The following is an 18,232-nucleotide window of genomic DNA, read 5'->3' on the forward strand; positions in this document are numbered from 1 at the left end:
GCCACAGGGACGCTAAGCCTCGAAATTATCGAAAAGTAATAATTTCTTTCTGCACCTCTGTGAGGGGATGGGGCCAAGTTCTGGCTTTGGTTCCCTGTAGGCCAAACAGAACTCTGACTGCTGTGCTTTGTATGGAGAAATCTTAGTAAGATAGCTACAAGGGCCTCCTCCAGAAAATCTTTTTGAAACATTGAAAAATCATAATACAGTACTGTATTATAATATATGAATTGTGAAAGAGGTGCCACATGTTGTGCAAGTTATTAATCTTGCGTTGGTCATAACATTATTTTTCCAAGTATAAAATAATAAGCAATGGAGTATATTTTATAAATTTTATTGTAAAATCCTACTATCCGAAGAGATGCGTAGATCATGATATAAAAAACACTGGTTTTGTGACATGACAGATTTCCATCGTTTAAATCTGTAGGTCACATGTAACCAGTACCAAACAACGTCTTAATAATCCAATGAACATCAAGTGGTTTCCTGATAAAATTAAATTTAAATACAAATTAAGAATTAAAAAAAAAAGAGGGGCTAGAGGATTAAATAATTAAAGTAAAATAGATATAAATTTAAAAACTAAGTTTAGAGTAATATTAGAAGATTTCATATAAACAAATTAACTTACTATACAGTCAAAAGGTTCATAGTAACTAGCTTTAAGTGTTTATACTGTGCTAGGAGAAGAGCATTAAAAACAAACTTTATGATACGTAATGTAAACCTAACACCACTTGAATATCTGCTAATATTACTTGGCAAAATACCATGTGTGGCTCTCGGCTTTATTAGAACAGGTTAAGACTGTACAATTGAATACCAACAGCAACTGGTATAGAAAAAATTAAATACATTACTAATATTTACAGTTATACTAAAAATTTGTGCATGAACAACAATTTATACATGACATTCATAATTATTGTTAAAAAAATATATAATATTTTGTAAAGAAAACTGAAAAGATATCTTAAACCATAGGTACAGGTATTATCAAGGTCAGTACATTATAGTACAATATTTATATTTACTTGTAATTGTACCATTTTAATTGCAAGTTTACAGTAAAATATAATTTGTATGATGTAAATAGACTGCTTTTGTTGCAGGAAAGAGATTATTGGATAAAGATTTCTTATTCCTACATGTAAATTTAAAATAAAATATTTAATGCAATTAAAAAAATGAATGATATACGTGAATGTATCATTTAGTTACGAGACTTAGTCCTTTTAACTATAAAAAGCTTCCAGGATTATATAAAAGCTTTATGTATACAAACAACCCTCAAGATTTTTTCCAGAATATCTAAAATACAAATTTGCATTGACAAATACATTAGTTTCCACCCATACCCTGGGTTCAAGGTTAGCACAAAATTTGGCTAGGGAAAAAATTAATGTTGCAGAAGATAATTGTGTTTTTTCATCCCATGGCACCTACTGGACGTCATTCAAAGTGGAGTGGTGCAAGAATTGGCTGCAACAATTTGTTGAAAGGGTGAAGATGTTAAGCAAAAACAAATCTCTCCTGTGACTAAAGCCCAGCTAAATAGAAACATTTCCATTCATCCTATGTGTCTATTTTCTTTGTGCAAAGAATTTTTGATGAAGCATTGTGGACATTATTTCTAAACTACCTTTGCACAAAATATGTTAAATGATGCACTGTGGATATACAGAATGAGGAAAAAGATCTGATTTAAGATTTCAAACACGCATAGAGGCTGACACATGTGTGTTAGCCTCTAGTTCCTTGAGCCAGAGATATTTTTGTCCAACATGACTCAATCCCAATGCTAATCTCTTAGTGGCCTTGTATCTTAAGCTGAAAAGGATCTTTGTAATTGGTCTTCTCACAGAAGGAACAGAAGTGGGTGGCGAATATTTGTAGGAACACAAATCGTACCAACTTGCCAAAACAAAAGCAAATCATACCTTCAGAATCAAAATGATAAAAGATCCAATTACAAGGTTTGAGAAATGCTATTTAACACTGAATTGTTACAAATTCCACTATTACTACTACTAGGTAACAACCCCAAACACAACAACATGGTTAAACAAGCTTAGCATTTAGTACCCTATTTGCAATGCCTGCTAAATTTTTACTAGTTTATCCTTTGAGACTTTCCTCAGTGCAGGTGGTTTATTAATTATATGATGGCCCATATATGGAGTTTAATGTGTAGTTTGCAATGGCAGTTCAATGTTTATTACCTTGCATTTTCCAATTAAAACGTGCAGGGAGTGTTGAGGGTTTGGCTCGCTTTTGTGTCATTTTAAGCTGGTCCCTCTAATGGCTTGTAACCCATCCTCCTGTTTAGGTAGTACAGTACTTTCTGTAACTATGTGGTCTATCTACGTACATAGACGGCACGTAGATAGTAAAATTTTGGTACTATTCACTTCATACTCAGAAATAATAAAAGCTAAAAACTAAACTTAAATATTCCTAGGCCTAGTATAGCATGCATGCATGCATGCATATATATATATATATATATATATATATATATATATATATATATATATATATATATATATATATATATATATATATATTATATATATATTTATTTATTTATTTATTAGACTGCAGATAGCATGTATTAGCATGCATGCTATCTGCTGCTTTACTCAGATAGCATGCATGTATAAGTTTTCTTTGCAACAAAAGCAAAACCTTTTTTACAAAAACTTTTCTGGTTTGTCCAAATTCAATAGTACCAATTTCTACTTTTTAATTGCCTTTTACGTCAATATATGTACAATGGTCCTTAGCGATACTGTAAGTACTGTACTCCCTAAATAGGAGTATGGTCTGTGGCTCGAGTTAAACTAGTCACTTCTGCAGTCTTTGCCTGACATGACCATTTTTGTTACAAAGTCCATCGTCAGTGGCAAAACAATTGAGAGATTAGCAATGGATATAGTCTTAGTGGACCATGACTACATCAGGGTACATACGAGTGACTGGCTCTGAAAGGTCCATTTCACTATGCTCAACAGCTTACTTTTTAAAATTTCTTCAGGCATATGTAAGAAAAATCTATAATGCAATCATATTTTAGATATTTTTTTGTTCAAAAATAACTCCAGTTATGTCCAATAAGCCATATCCCACATTTGTTGTCCAGAATGCTTATAGACAAAATAATTCATATATTTGATCTACTACACCTCGGCATTGCTTCAATTTTAATTTTTTATGGTGACAACCAATGACAATGGTTGTCATAATTAATGGTTAAGTGCTAGTCCCATGCTAAACTAGTTTTTAGATATAATCTCATAGATTGCTATCTCCTGATATTACGAAATGGCAGAATTAAATGTTTAAATTTAGTACAATAATGTTGAACAGTATTTCCATAACTAATTGTTAAGTACCTTGGTCAATTCCATTCAAAATTTATAAAATCAAAACTTTCACATGTAACTGTCTCAACTAAATGATGTTTCTGTATTCTGAAATGTTTCACACATAATTATCTTTTACTTCCAATAAGCCATTTCCCACAAGTGCTTACTACGCGTGTAAAACCATGAAACTTTCAAGATCATTTAATATATAAAACAATTAATCATATATATTCCATAAGAATAACAATTATGTCTTATGACTATTGTTTGTAATGTACCATTGCTCAGATATATAACAGAAAGGTTCAATAAGCTTTTATCTATTGTTAATGAAACTGAGTGGATATCTGTACAGTATTTGTAAACGAGATGTATGAAAACCAAGGATAAAATATGGCCGGGCTTGGTATGTAGAACAACACCCAGGTACAATCCAGGTACCTTCTAAAAAAATTATTTTCACAGTATAATATACTGGTATTCCACTGTTGGAAATAGAGAATCTGTTAGGATTAAATGTTGAGACCATATGATGGAATCGAACCCACACCCCTGAACTCGTCAGGCACGCACACACACACACGGGTTTGATCCCATCGCACGGCCTCAATAGTTATTCAGAGATTTATCATGTTCTTGTGATTGCAATCTGTTAGGCCTATGAAGGTCCCCCTAGCCAAGGGTATGGCTATTCACTTGGTCACTCATCCTGTTACTGACCAGACCCAATAGTGCTCCATCTTGGATGGATGGTACATACATATCCGAAATTAATAACACAGCATTTATTTAATCAATGTTTTCCAACACAGTAAAATTATTACTTACAGTATTCAAGTAATAATGTTCTTGAGAAAATTCGCAGGAGCCGTGATGAGGGTTTGAACCCATGTGGTGGGTGTTCCCACACTCTAGAGCATAGACCACGCCATGGAAAAATGATTACAGCCTGTAGTTCTACTGAACTCACAAGTATTTCCCGAGTCTTCTACTGAAGCTGGAACAAAATTATCACACAATCCCCCCATGCACGCAGGCTGTGTCACTAGGACTTGTTCTACCTCCGATGCTCCTCTATCAATACACAGAGTCATCACACTAACGTGACTGCATCACTGAGAAAATCCGCAGGAGCTGTGATGAAGGTTCAAACCATATAGTGGTCTAGTCGCTAAAGCATGTGCGTGGGAACACCCACCGCATAGGTTTGAACCTTCATTACAGCTGTGGATTTTCTCATTGATGCAGTCACATTAGTTTGATTACTCTCTCTGTAATAATGTTCATGTCTGTAGAGGTGGATCATTCTTGGCTAAGTTTTTATTTTTAATTTTTTGGGGAATCAACCCTTTGCTGGAGATAAGCTTTATCAGTGACTGATAAAATTCCTATCTAACCAAATGTTGGAAAATAAAGGCTTGACCAAGTGGTACTGTATTCCTTAGTTCTTATTGATACATAAATTCATGAATAATATTGGGAGGGGTATAAATAGGAGCTACCTCCTAAACTCATTCATGTATGGACTACTGACTCTCATGAGGCAGCTCCTATATCCACTTTATTTATAGGCCTCTGTTAACCTAGCAGTAGATAGGCATACTCTATCTTTCAACAAATAACATGGCAAGAGAACATTGATTAGAATTGTAAATGTTATTTAGTTGTAGAAATGTAAGGAACTACAGGTACTTGTATCTTGTGAGGGTGTCTCAGGAAGTGGATTTCACTGTACAAGGAGTTTGTTGATGCCATTTCTAATCACAATTTCGAGAACAGATGCAACACAGAACCTGAATGCCAGAGATATAGAAAGCACACAAGGTACAAAATGCTAAAAGGCAGTCCATAAAAAGAGGCAGGTCTCAATGCCTTGGATTCACTGATAGACTAGCACCATCTCCCTGAGGGAGTGTTAACAACATAAGAATAAAGGAAAATTCAGAAGGCCTATTGTCCTATATGAGGCAGCTCCTGTCTATATCAACCCAAAATCATTCATATATATATGTTTAACCTATTACAATGGGATATATCAGTGAAAATCATTTTGAGGCGTAGAGTGAGTTTAACTCGTGAACTGGTGATTCCCAGACACCTGCTTTAATTGACTCTGCCACGGTGGTACAAAAGTTGACCAACCCAGAATTCTGCTGAGCTCTCTGAGAGGCACTAGAGGCCCCAAACCGGGGCTCAACCAGGATTTTACAGTCAACCCGACCACACTTGGGGCCAACAGTAATGGCGTTCACACTTATGCCCATCATATTGCAATGAAATCACAATGGCATGATATATCGGTGAAAATCATTTTGAGGCAATGGAGTGACTTGAACTCGAGACCTGGTGATTCTCAGACATGGCTGAGTCAGTCAGATAGGCTCCAACTCAGCATAAGAAACTATCTTGTTTCTTGATTTTTTCTATCTTCTTTTACGGTGGGTCCTTTGTTTTCTGTTTCCACAACATATTGCACTGTACCTTCAGGGGTTCATCGTCTTTGATTGGGGTGCTGACTCGATCAAATCACTCACTCCTGGCAATGAATGAGACCAGCACATTCCAAAGGAAACAATCATCCAAACCAGGTCTGTGTATGCTGGCATACATCATACTCTGCAATCTGTTGCTGCCCTGTGCCACTATGCAGCAGCTTCTACCCATGTTGGGGCCAAAACTCTGTCAAAACAAGTAGTACAGTACTCTGGTTCCTTTAACAAAGACCTAAGTATCACAACTCATATGCAAAGTGGTAAAACCGTGACAATGCTAAGTCTGTATGCAGCAAAAGACCTTCTGGAGTTTACAACTCTTTAAAGCTTTCTTTTAAGCATACAGTATATGAAAAATCCATTTCTGAATAGACTTCCTTGGTTCACTTCTTTTTTACCCACCTTTTCCTTCATGCAGCGCTCTATATTTCAACAAATAGTTTTTTTTTAAATTATATATATAGTACAAGAATGTACGAGTTGTGTCAGATTTTGATAATTAATTAGTACAATTTCACAAAACCTCTACCAGACAAAGTGATATGTGTTTCAAGTGCTGTTACCAGGTGGTGGGAAGGGTAGGTAGATGGATAAACCAGGCATAGTGTGTTACTTGGTGATCTCAGGGTTGCCACGGACAGCTTTTAAAGACAAAGTATATTTTTTTTTTTCATTTACTACAGTTCACTTTAGCTGATGATCACCAGTGCTCCATGGTACCAGCATGGCTGCAAGGATGTTTGAAGCTTACTGTGATATCAGTGCTCAGAATGTACTCATGCTTACAGGACAATTGGCTTACCAACATAACAGCATAATCCTACCATAGGGTAAAAACCAAGTCAGTCTCCTCACAAATGCAAGCTTCATACTCAAAGCTTATATTTGTTTTAGCTGCATGACAACAAAATGCAGCACCATTGAATGTTAACACTGTACTATTTGACTTTAGACAGCACTGTAAATATTGAAAATGGTATATTTATATACAGTACAGTACTAGGACATACAATTTAGGAAAGCTCGTTGGGTAACTCAATGAACAAATACATTTAAGCAGCCATACTTACATGGTACAATGCATAATGAAAAAATCTTTGAAATATGAGAACGGCCAGGTCATAACAGGAGCTCGAGATTTTGTATATTGACTTGAATTTTAATGATTGAAGTTGCATAAAATAACAAATTCATAGCACTTGACCATTCCCATATTATTCATTACAAATAATTGAAAATAAAATTGCTAACATTGATCTTTAAAATAAAATTCTGTAATATTCAATAATTATTAAAGTCCTGTTTATAGACAGTTTTATTTACAGCTTCAACAGTTAGCATAATTAAACAAAAAATAATATATTATCTCAAAATTCAAACATTAATATATTCACTGCCTTTGAGAATTGTAAAAATTAAGTAGTTTGTTATGAGTGAGGGATTTTTTTTATCTTTTTAGAAAAACCGGACTCTAATAAATTGCCATGTTCCGAAGATGGATAGAAATCTGTCGTCTACCCCAGACTACAGCAAATTTAAATTTTCTCATTTAATCAAACACATTTTACCAGCCATGTTAAAATATTTAATTCTTCTAAATATCATACACACACATTCAAAGAAAACATTAACAAAGAACATCCATTAATGACATTCATTGTACAATTGGTGAATTATTATAAATATAAAAATTTACATTTTAAAAACGTTGATGCTTATAAAACAAAGACATTACTTCTGCAGTAAAGTCTACTTTTTTAAACAACTTGTGCATGCGATAGTAATTAGTCTTGCATCTTTCTCCACAAGCAGATACTAACCTTATTCAAGTGCAATTCCTTTAATGTCAAAATTAATGTTAGTTTTTATATAAAATCAAGTGGCTTTCATATTCTAGATTTCAGTGCAGATTCTACTTTTATAATTACAGTACAGTACCATAACTGATATTATTATAATAATCTATACAGCTCTATATTTATTTTTCCCAAAAGTGTCTTGGGAAAGATAAAAAATGGCTGCACAAGAACAATATCTTTTGGGGACGCCTCATTGCCCTAATTGATGGCTCATTATATTGTTTTTGTTCCTATGTGGCCACATCCACATTATGCTCCCACCTGAGACTTTTTGAAGTGTCACATTAACCTTCTGGGATTGATACCTGCTCATTTGAAAATGTTTTCAATACAAATGATAAAAATCAATGTGTTTTCACTATATAATGGTCCCGATTTTCTGTTTATATTACCGAAAAAAGATGTACACGTCCTGCATCTCTGCTCTGGCAACATTACCTTAAGGTTCAGAATATAACTGAATTTTTGTTGTGACTAATTTGCTCAAAACTCCTTGCAATGCCAGAAATATTCGAACAGAGCCATTCTTCTGCGATCAAAGGTTCAAAGACAAATTATAAACTTAGAATTTTGGCAAGAGTAACTCTCTCTTCACAAACTTATTCTTAATTAGATACAGGAATAAAACTGTATCTCAAATTACAGAAAAACTTTATTGATCTTACTAATTAACACTACAATCTAACTTATTTAATTCCAGATATGTAATAGTTACATGATGGTTCACTTGTTAATGTTTACTCAAGAGGATTTACCTTATAATCTGTTGCAATTAAATTAAACAATACACCTGTAAATTATTTAAAAAACAAAAAGCAAAACAGCAAATATATAAAAGAAATTGTAACCATAAAAGTGAATACTGTGTATCCAATAACCACTACTACCAAGTCAAAGATCTGACCAGGAATAAAGAAAATGCAGAACAATTCAGTTTCTCATGTCACCAGCAAATAAATATCTTACCAACCGCTTGCACCAGTATAATTAAACAAGTTTACGATACAATACTGTACATAGCTACTAACAACAATACTACAGGGTACTGCATCAAATAATTTTAGATGCTATATATGAAAAGCCGTTTCAGAAAAAAAAACCAGCAGTGAATGTAATTAAATGCCTTTTTCTGGCAAGTCCCTTCATTGGCTTCCAAAAGCTCCAAGCATTCCACCATCCCTTGCGAGTCAACAGGTGCCTACCAGGGACCAAGACCGGAATTTGGCTCCCTCAACAGAAGCAAATGTATTTGGGGATACAAGATCAGCCCAAGCTGAAAGGAAACCATCAGAAAGGTAGAGCACATTCAAACAAGCAACAGCATGGAAAACATTAGTAACCTTGATACAAATAATGTACACATTGTTCTCCAGATCAAACCACTAGTTAGCTACACTCAATTGCCACCAGCTGACAATCCTGGCATGTCCCTTCATTGGCTAGTCAGATGTCCCAACTAGTGATATGTTGCTCAAAAACAACTCTTGAGAGACATGTGGACTTGACAAACAAAAACAATGAGGGACTTGTGGGAACAATTAGCTGCTGAATGGACCTACCTGTACCAGAAAGAGGCATTCCATTACATTCAATGCTGGATTTCTGCAAGGGTTACCTTTGGTGTCCCCCTGAAGCTAACTCACCATGGAGGAGAGAGAGAGAGAAAGGGGCTGACCTGGGTAAAAACAAGAGGGGGGAAACTGCAGAAATCTCAAACTTGAACAACTGTCCAGGGCCATAAACCTACTAAAAAGTGGGAATAGGAACTAATTACTCACATGAGTACACAGTTACTGTACTCTTTGAGTACACCAGGAAAGCCAGCATGAAAACTGGACACCCAAAAAAGAAAACAAGAAACAGTCTGAAGAAATGAAGTACAGTACCCATCTAAAAATCCCAAGAGCACACGGAATAGCGCCCTGCTCCCACTAGACACATGAAGAAAACCACCAGGAAAGCAAGACCAAACTCCACCACCAAGAACCACCTCTCAAGAAAACTATAGACCGAAATGACACTAGAAAAGACAATGCAGGCAGAAGAAACCAAGACACAGGAGATCTGAATCCTTGCAGCCAGAAGAGGCCAAGGAAGTCAGCAACTTAACAACCAAAAGTGAGAGCCACAAAAACGATCACCTGAAAAAAGATGATCAGGACCAAAAAGGAGAGAATACCTAGGTGGGGATGAAGAAAGATACCCAGACGAAACCAAAATGTCCAGAAAGAGAAAACATCAGCCAGCATCATGGAGCAGAGTACTCACAACACAAGACTAAGTACCTCTTTCAAGCAACTCATGTGGATGAACGACTATACAGAGGAAACAGCCACAAGACAGGTGGTGATAAATCAAGGGACATCGGATTAAAAAACAGCATTGAATGTAATGAAACGCCATTTTCTGGGCGAGCTCCAGAGGCTCCCTGGAGCTTATTGGGCTAATGTATGTTATATTAGACTGGGACATTAGCTATGGAGTTTAGACCTAGCAGGGACTAGCGCCAGAACCTGGCCCCTTCAGAGAGGTTTCAGGGAGCAATGGCCCTGGAAAACCCCCTTGTAGTTGGGGGTTTTCCTTATTTCCATCGACCAGGGTTAGGCATCCAGAAAGGTAGGCATAACAAAAACCCCACATGGTAAGAAACAAAAACAAAAAACCGAACCGAGAGGTAGAAACTTCCTACAATCTCAAGGAAACAAGGAAACAAGCAAACATCACACTTTACTGCCATGCAGCTCGTCCGCACAGCCCTCCCTTCCCAAGAGGGGGAGGGGGGGCCCCGTCTCACCGCGCCAGCTGCCTAGCACCAGTTCAGAAGCTAAGCTTCAACCAACGCGAAAAAACCGCCGACCAGTTGGAGTGAGGGTTGCTAGGGAGCCTCCGGGGCTCACCCAGAAAATGGCGTTTCATTACTGTACATTCAACGCTGGTTTTCTGTGGGGAGCCCCTATGGCTCCCTGGAGCTACATACCCAAAGAGAAGGAATATTACCCGAGAGGCAGCCACCACAAACTCCTCAACGCGAAGTTGAGACAACTGGCTGCAACCTGCGATCCAAAGCAACACAAGAATGCCCAGGAGCAGGCGCGTTCACCAAATAACGAGCGGCCAGGACCCTGTTCGATCTTCAAAATTCACGTGCCCGTATATGAGCCCAGGACATGTTACCGAACACGGCAGCCAAAACTGCAAACTTCTGAACGTCATGGGTGCGAGGATAGATTGCAGGCTGGCTAGACTTAATAACCCTGCGGACGACCTGGGAGACCCGAGCCCTGGAACAGGAAACGAGGGAAACTGGATCAACCCAAAGCGCATCCTCAGTTACCCCAGCCGAGGCGAGCAGGTAACAGCGAAGAGACGCAACCGGACACAACACATGATGCACCCCTGGCCGAACCAACTAAGCATCAATGACCCAAGGACCCCTCTGGAAAGCAGCCATCTCGTTCTTCGGCAGAAAAGACGGAAAAAGCTGCAAACAGACAAACCTACCCCCCAGGACCAAAAGACCAGAAATCCCTGCGCCGGAGGAGAGCATGAAGCTCTCCTACCCAACCCCCAGAGGCCAATGCCAACAAAAACAGGGCCTTGGAAAAACAATCTTGGACCGAAGGGGCCACCACAAACCGAGGAGAGGAAAGATAAGAGAGCACCCTGTCCAAGGACAAGGACGGCTCAGGCGGCGCATGGGCAGGCCAGAGGTGAAACATAGTATGAGAAAGCTTACGGAACAGGGCGGATGTAATGTCCACCCCGATCGCAAACTGGAGCGATCCGCCAGTGCCGCACAATATGAGGCGACAGTATTAGGCATCAAATGACGGTCCTGAAAAAGCCAAGAAAGAAAGGACAAGACAACTCGATCTGAAAGAGAAGACAACTTACGAAGAGCAAGAAAATGGTGAAAAGAACGGCAAGAAACTTCGTAATGTCACCGAGACGACCGTACTGTCACCGGTCGTTACAGAAGAATACATTTTGCCTACCCCAACGACGAAGGGTCTGCAGAAGAACCAAAGCCCACAAACTATCCAGGGTGAGGCCCCTTGAGAGAAGATAACCTCAAGAGGCAGGCACCTGAACATTGTCAAGGGAAAAAAACCCTGGCTGAAGATAGAGCAATGCCAGTAGCAATCAGAGAAGGCAACTCTCGCCCATGCAGCCAAGATCAACAAGACTCGAGGCTTATAGAACAGTGACTAAAAAAAAGAAAAACACACATGTGAAATAGAAAAAGGAACACATGCACAGAATCGTGCAGCACAAAAGTCCAGAAGGAGAACCAACATTTAGCTGAAAATAAAGCTAGGAAGGTCAGCAGGGCATTTAGGAATTGTCTCCTTTGAGCATCAGGCAAATGATTGATGGGGGTGTTCCAGACTGCTTGGAGCTATCATCTGGGGGCAAGGAAATGTTACTAACTAGTGGTTGGTTCTGGACAACGAGTGTGTGTACACTGATTGTGTCAGTTACCAATGTTTTCCCACACAGTTGCTTGTTTGTTTTAGGACTATCTTTCTAGTAGTTTATGTTTTCAGCCTGGATTGATCTTGTATCCCTAGACCCCCATCCCTCTACTGAGAGGAAGGATGGGGGTGAGCAGATTCCAATCCTGGGACCCAAGAGGCACTCGTGACTCATAAGAACCTGGTTGGATACTTTAGGCTTGGAGTTGTCCAGGCAGGTAGCTTCAGGGACCTACCAAAAGGAGCCCTCCCAGAAAATGCCAAAGCATATAATGACTAACTATTGGCTAGTTTTGTTACCAATAATATGGAATATCTAATACAAAAATAGCAAGACATTTAGTATAAAGTACTGTATCGCAAGTCCATAATATACACAACAGTGCAAAGTGTAGATGGATATTTATGGCTTCTCTCAGTAGCTTACTGGCTAGCATTGTAAATGCGTAGCTACGTCTGTGGTAGAAAAAAAAAGTAGCTTACTGGTTGGCTCTGGCACTGTAAACTATCAAGTCTACAAAACTACCAGACCTACCAAACACTAGGACCAGAATCTGGCGAGCTCACAGAAGCCAGCAGAGCATCGGGATCAGAGATCAATTTCATAATCAAGTAAAACCATCCAGAATGACAGGTGAAGCAGCACAAACTACAGTGTCTATCTTATGAAATTAAAAAAAAAAAAAAAGATGGAAACAAGGAAAGAAGTAGGTACCTGGATTGTACCTGGAAGGGGTTCTGAGAGTTCTACTCCCAAGGGCCGGCCCAAGGCCAGGTAGTTTTTCTAATGTCAACAAACCATGTGCTAGTATTCAAGTGCACCAACAGATGGCAGCTTGGGTAAAAATAGGTTCCATCTGCATGTATGCTTTATTTCTGTACCTGTTACTACTCTTCTGCAATGACTGATGCTATTTTGAGCTAAGTGAAATTAGCATTCTTTGGGATTTGGTTGTTCTTCAAGGGCCAGGCTAGGTATTTATTTTTATTTGATGGTTCACACTTGTTTATGCCTCCCATCTACTGTGTCAGCAGCCAATTAGTTCACACCAATTTTGTTTCAGGGTTATCTTCCCTGGCTTTTGGCCCTGCATTTTTTGTTTCCACACTAGAGTTATCTTCTCTGCGGGTTTTAAGTGTCCTCCTTTCTTGATTTGCTCCTCTTCAGTTGCCCCAATGTCCAGTGTCTGACTTGGTTTTTAAACTAGGCCTGTTGATGAGATTTTATTAGGGTTTACTGTATGAGGTACAGTGTGAGAGAGAGAAAAAAAAAGGTTGAGAATATTCATGCTCTGTGAATAAGGAATCTTTCAATTTAATTCTGAGGCACTGTAAACCTTATTGTGTCTGTACTTCTGGGGTTCAGTGTGTAGAATTTGGTCTCGATACCCTTGTGTCTGGTGCTTCCGGATGTGCTTTAATGGAGACAACAAGTAACAGTAATGTGGCTGAAGAGTTGATATCCAGCCTGCAACTGAAAATTAAGATATCACGGTTTCGGTCTGTCCTGGATGGGCATCAAGTCTTTAACGGGTCTGAGAGTCACTTTCTGTTTGATCTGGGTGGCTTGTTTGCCATGTACAGTATTTTCTAATCTTTTGAAAATAAGTATAACAATGTTATAAAATCATTATCACTTTGTTGGTTGAAGTCTTGTGACTTCACTTGCCCATATGTGACTACTTTGGGAATATGAGTGTTTTTATTTTACTCTTGATGGCCATTCATGTTGCTTTTGTCCACCTGCTGGGTTTGGTTTTCTACCCATCCATAGACATGTGGTATTTGTTGTCTCTTACGGTCTATATTGGCTGAGCTGCCCTCCTGGGTGGAGGGCTATCAAATGGCTTCTACCATCCATATATTCAATGGCAGCACTGAAAAAATAAGGCATTTACTGAACACAATCTGCTAGTCTGGCTACAGACAGCCTTGCAAAAGATGGCTAGAAAAGCTGGTGTGGCTACTAAATTAAAATTAAATTAATAGCTGTGAATGCCAACCCATGAACTTCACAATTTCCATTGCATTACCCACAGAGAAGTGCTATAGAGTAAAACATTAAAAATATATATATCATGGATTTCATCGCGGACAATGAACATTTTACAGTATCCACTCTATTTAAGGACCTCTTATTTACTGTTTCACCAGTTCTAACGACCGAATTTTAGATCGTCAACTGGCACTTTATTTACCAAGCCATTAGCCGTTAAATTCGGAATACAGTACCGAGTTTAAGAGTCCAGTACGCGTTAAACTGGAGGCCACTATTATGTTTGTTGTGCTTCTGTTATCAGAGCCAACTTACTGCATGGGCCCGATGGGCACTGGCCCAGGGGCCCCACGAGCATAGGACATGTTCATTATGGAAGTAGAATGTTTAAATATTTGGGTCTTGTTGCAAGCACACTTATATAATATAACCCTACATCCTGGTGTGCGACTACATACTAAATATTTAAGATATAGATTTCCAGGTGAATAACCCTTTCAATGAAATGTAATGTTTTGAGTGAAGCACAGAAGAGGAAGAGAGCTGCAGAGGATGAGGAAAAAAGGAAAACTTCCAGAATTAATATTGTGGCTCAACACAGGTGCAACGACAGGCACTCATACCATTCCTTCAGATATAGCATCCACTCCTGCAATGTCAGCCACTAGTACTGTTCCTTCAGATATAGCACCCACATCTACATGCAGTCCTGCTACCAATCATCCAGTTTCAGCAGACAAACCATCATTGTCTGTTGCTGCTGCTGGTGACATTTTACAAGAGGAAATACCCAAATCTGTATCGGTAAACGAGTTTGCAATCCATGAGACAGATCTGGGGTCATGGAGCATTAATGATACTGTACTAACACAATAGATTACTAGATTCGTAGTGGGCTCCTCATCATGTCAGAATCATCATAGCAACCTTTCAAACTCATGCAGATTATAAAACAGCTGAAGTAGAGAATATGAAAGCAAGGTATTTATCAATGTGTTCACAAACATGAACTACGGAATGGAGAGTATGTAAAACATGAATGGCTACGCTATTCACCATCCCAAGGTCGTTTGTACTGCTTTGTATGTTTCCTATTGTCCAAGAAAGAATCTCCCTTTGCTACATTGGGGTTCAATGACTGGAAGCACAGCAATGTTATTGTAGAACATGAAAATGGAGAACATCAAAGAACATCCTTAACTGTAGCCTCTGTTTACTCAGCAGTGAATAGGTACCTGTTTGTTAAACGATTTGGCGGATCGTATTCCGGGGATTAAGTACCTGCCCGAAATGCTGTATCAAAAGCTTCTTAGCAGTCTTGGAAGATGCAATCCTCCCATCCTTTTGCCTCTTGTCTTATTTTGGTGACCCATCATAGAATTCAATCAAGTTTGTTAAGCATTTTGATGCCTTTCTATCTACTAAATCCATCTTTTCTTGGACCCTAGGTTTCAATCCTTCTCACCCCAATGGTCAGCCCTCTGTTTTTGTTCATTAATTCAGCACTGTTTCTATTAGCACAAAGATGGCTTCCTATATGAGGCATTATTAGGCATATACAAAAGTGAGCTGCTGAGGACCAGCCCAGAAATCAATGAATGCAATAAAATGCTCTTTTCTGAGCAGCCTCAGTAGCTTCCTATACCCACCTTTCTTTTCCAAGGAGATCAGGGGTCTTTTGGGAGGCAGCACATAAAAAATGCAGGCAGGTTGAACCTGCTCTTGGATACTGTCACATGGTTTGTTAATGCTGAACCTGCCGCTTCCCTTGTTTCCATTTTTCTTTCAGAAAAGAATTACATCTAAAGTGTGTTAATTTTCAATGGACTCGCAGGGCAGTTTTGCTCTGTATTGAGTCAATCTTAGGTATCCATGCCTCTATGAACACACCACATTCTGGATCTGGTATTCAGTAGACTTACACAAGTCTAAAGAACTTGTAGTTTTGCAGATGTATCTGTGGTGCCAGAGCCACTGTACCAGGGAGCTACTGAGGGCCAGATTGCACATTACATAAAAGTTCTGTAAAATAGTGTTATTTTTGGTTGTTGTAACTGTACTGTACTATATATAGCATATGTAATCATTGTAGTCAATACACTACAACTGATCATAAACAATTTAGTAAACAAGGTAACAATTCTGAGCTATAAATTTCAGTGAAAATGCAGTACAGGGTATATGAAAAATTAATTCTTACTGGGCATCAAACACATGCACCTCAAGAGAATGTTTTGGGGGATAAGTTTTTTTTATCAAAAAGAAGATATATATGAGGTAAGATTGTACTAAAGCCAAGTAAGATGCTGAGCCTTGAAAAGAGGCCAAGTGAAGTAAACGTCCCTGATAGAGGACCAAATTATTCAAGGCTCATTATTACTCAACTTATTAATAGCTTCTCAAAATATCTTTTCTGCTGCTCTACCTCTTGAGTCTTATTGCACTGACTATTCTTATTTTAGAACAGCAAGCAAAGCATGATCTAGTTTGTGGCCTGATCCCACAACAAAATACCAATTTGCCTTAACTATACTTGGTCATCTATATCATAGACATATTCTACAAGTGTCATTCTGCAACTGCATACATATATATGCAGGGAAATAATAAAAATATATCACTTTAACCAGCAGGCAACAAAAAATTGCTGGTGTCTATACTAAAACAATGTATCAGCAGCATATAACAGAGTCAAGCCTATAAGTATCTCAATTTTACTCTTCATCACTTAGGCAGTATGCAAGCCATTCAAAGGAAATACCAAATACTCCACTGAATGAAATTTATATACAAATATAAATGAGATACATACTACATAATGTATGTCTACTGTAGGTACTTTCTGGAAGAGGCTAGCTGTAATATGAAAATAATTTATGGTTTTATACCAAGCCAGCCTTTTATATGTTCCTTTATGGGTTGATAATACTGTAATCTGAGAAGCATCATTTCTCGTGTAGAGCGAACACCTTGAAGTAGGACTGACTCGCTTTCAAAAACAAGAACTACTGAGCAAGAAAGAATAAAGACAACAAAAACAAAAGCTACAAGAAATACTCTGAGAAATGCTTTTACGTTAAGCCTACTTATCCGACCCCGTAGCAGCCTTTGGGCCCCTCCCCGTGTCAGGTCTTGGGGAAGACATAATGGTGGTACTTGCAATTTCTCTCTTCTGGAAGGTGCCAAACTACTTCTTAGAGGACTTTTCAGACATTTATCTTCTCTATTTGTTAGTGGAGGTCGAGGGTCACTTTGACTATGAGGTGGTCCTAAGGTCTCTGTTGATGAAGTATCACCAAATTCACTTGTGTGACCCCGACCACTGTAGTCACAAAAAAGTTGCTGCTGGAGCATCGCTTCCTCCCCTAAAAAGCATGAATAGCAGTTGGAAAACTAGATAAATGTAAATTAATTTATATGACATGAACAATCTCTGGAAATACAAATTTTAATGTACTCAAAAAATTTAATCTGACTTATTAAATTAAAAAACTAAGCCAAATTAGTTAAAATACTCTATACTGTATACAGTACCATCTTCCACTGATCAAGTTAACAGTTTCCCCAAAGAGAGGGTAATCGTCAAATTAAAGGGTTTGACCAGGGGTGGGAACCTGCAGCCTTAACCACTGTACTGCGAAGAGCACCCGAAGGTGCTCCGAGAGCTGTGCTATTTTTTTTAATTATATTTTAATGTTTTTTAATGTTTCATCACTCTGTGTTTTGAAATGAGAATGGTTCAGTTTGGAAACATTTTGACATTAACTATACCTAAACATTTGTAAAGCAACAAAAATATGTCCTTAACAATTGCACTATGAAGTTTTGCGCAAACCAGGTGCGCAGTGCAGTAGTTAAGGCTGCATATGGCCTTCTGCACATTAAATATATATATATATATATAGGGAAATGTGGTTGCCCGCAGTCTTTTCCAAGAAATAAAAACTTGGCATAAAATCTCATTTTTTTTTAAATGAGATTTTATGCAAAATTTTATGATTTTATGCATTAAAAATTAGATTTTTAATACATTTTA

General features: G+C 38.1%; 1 protein-coding gene across 1 annotated transcript in view; it reads right to left on the reverse strand.

Annotated features, from left to right (window-relative positions):
• Nucleotides 1-321: 321 nt before the first annotated feature.
• Nucleotides 322-18,232, reverse strand: part of Frmd5 (FERM domain containing) — a 52,621-nt gene continuing 34,710 nt past the window's right edge. Inside the window, exon 13 of the mRNA XM_045769245.2 lies at nt 322-17,561. Coding sequence (XP_045625201.1) covers nt 17,071-17,561 — 491 coding nt within the window. The 3' untranslated portion in view covers nt 322-17,070. The remainder of the gene's footprint in view (nt 17,562-18,232) is intronic.

The sequence above is a fragment of the Procambarus clarkii genome, chromosome 68 (assembly GCF_040958095.1).
Source record: "Procambarus clarkii isolate CNS0578487 chromosome 68, FALCON_Pclarkii_2.0, whole genome shotgun sequence".
NCBI classification, from domain to species: domain Eukaryota; kingdom Metazoa; phylum Arthropoda; class Malacostraca; order Decapoda; family Cambaridae; genus Procambarus; species Procambarus clarkii.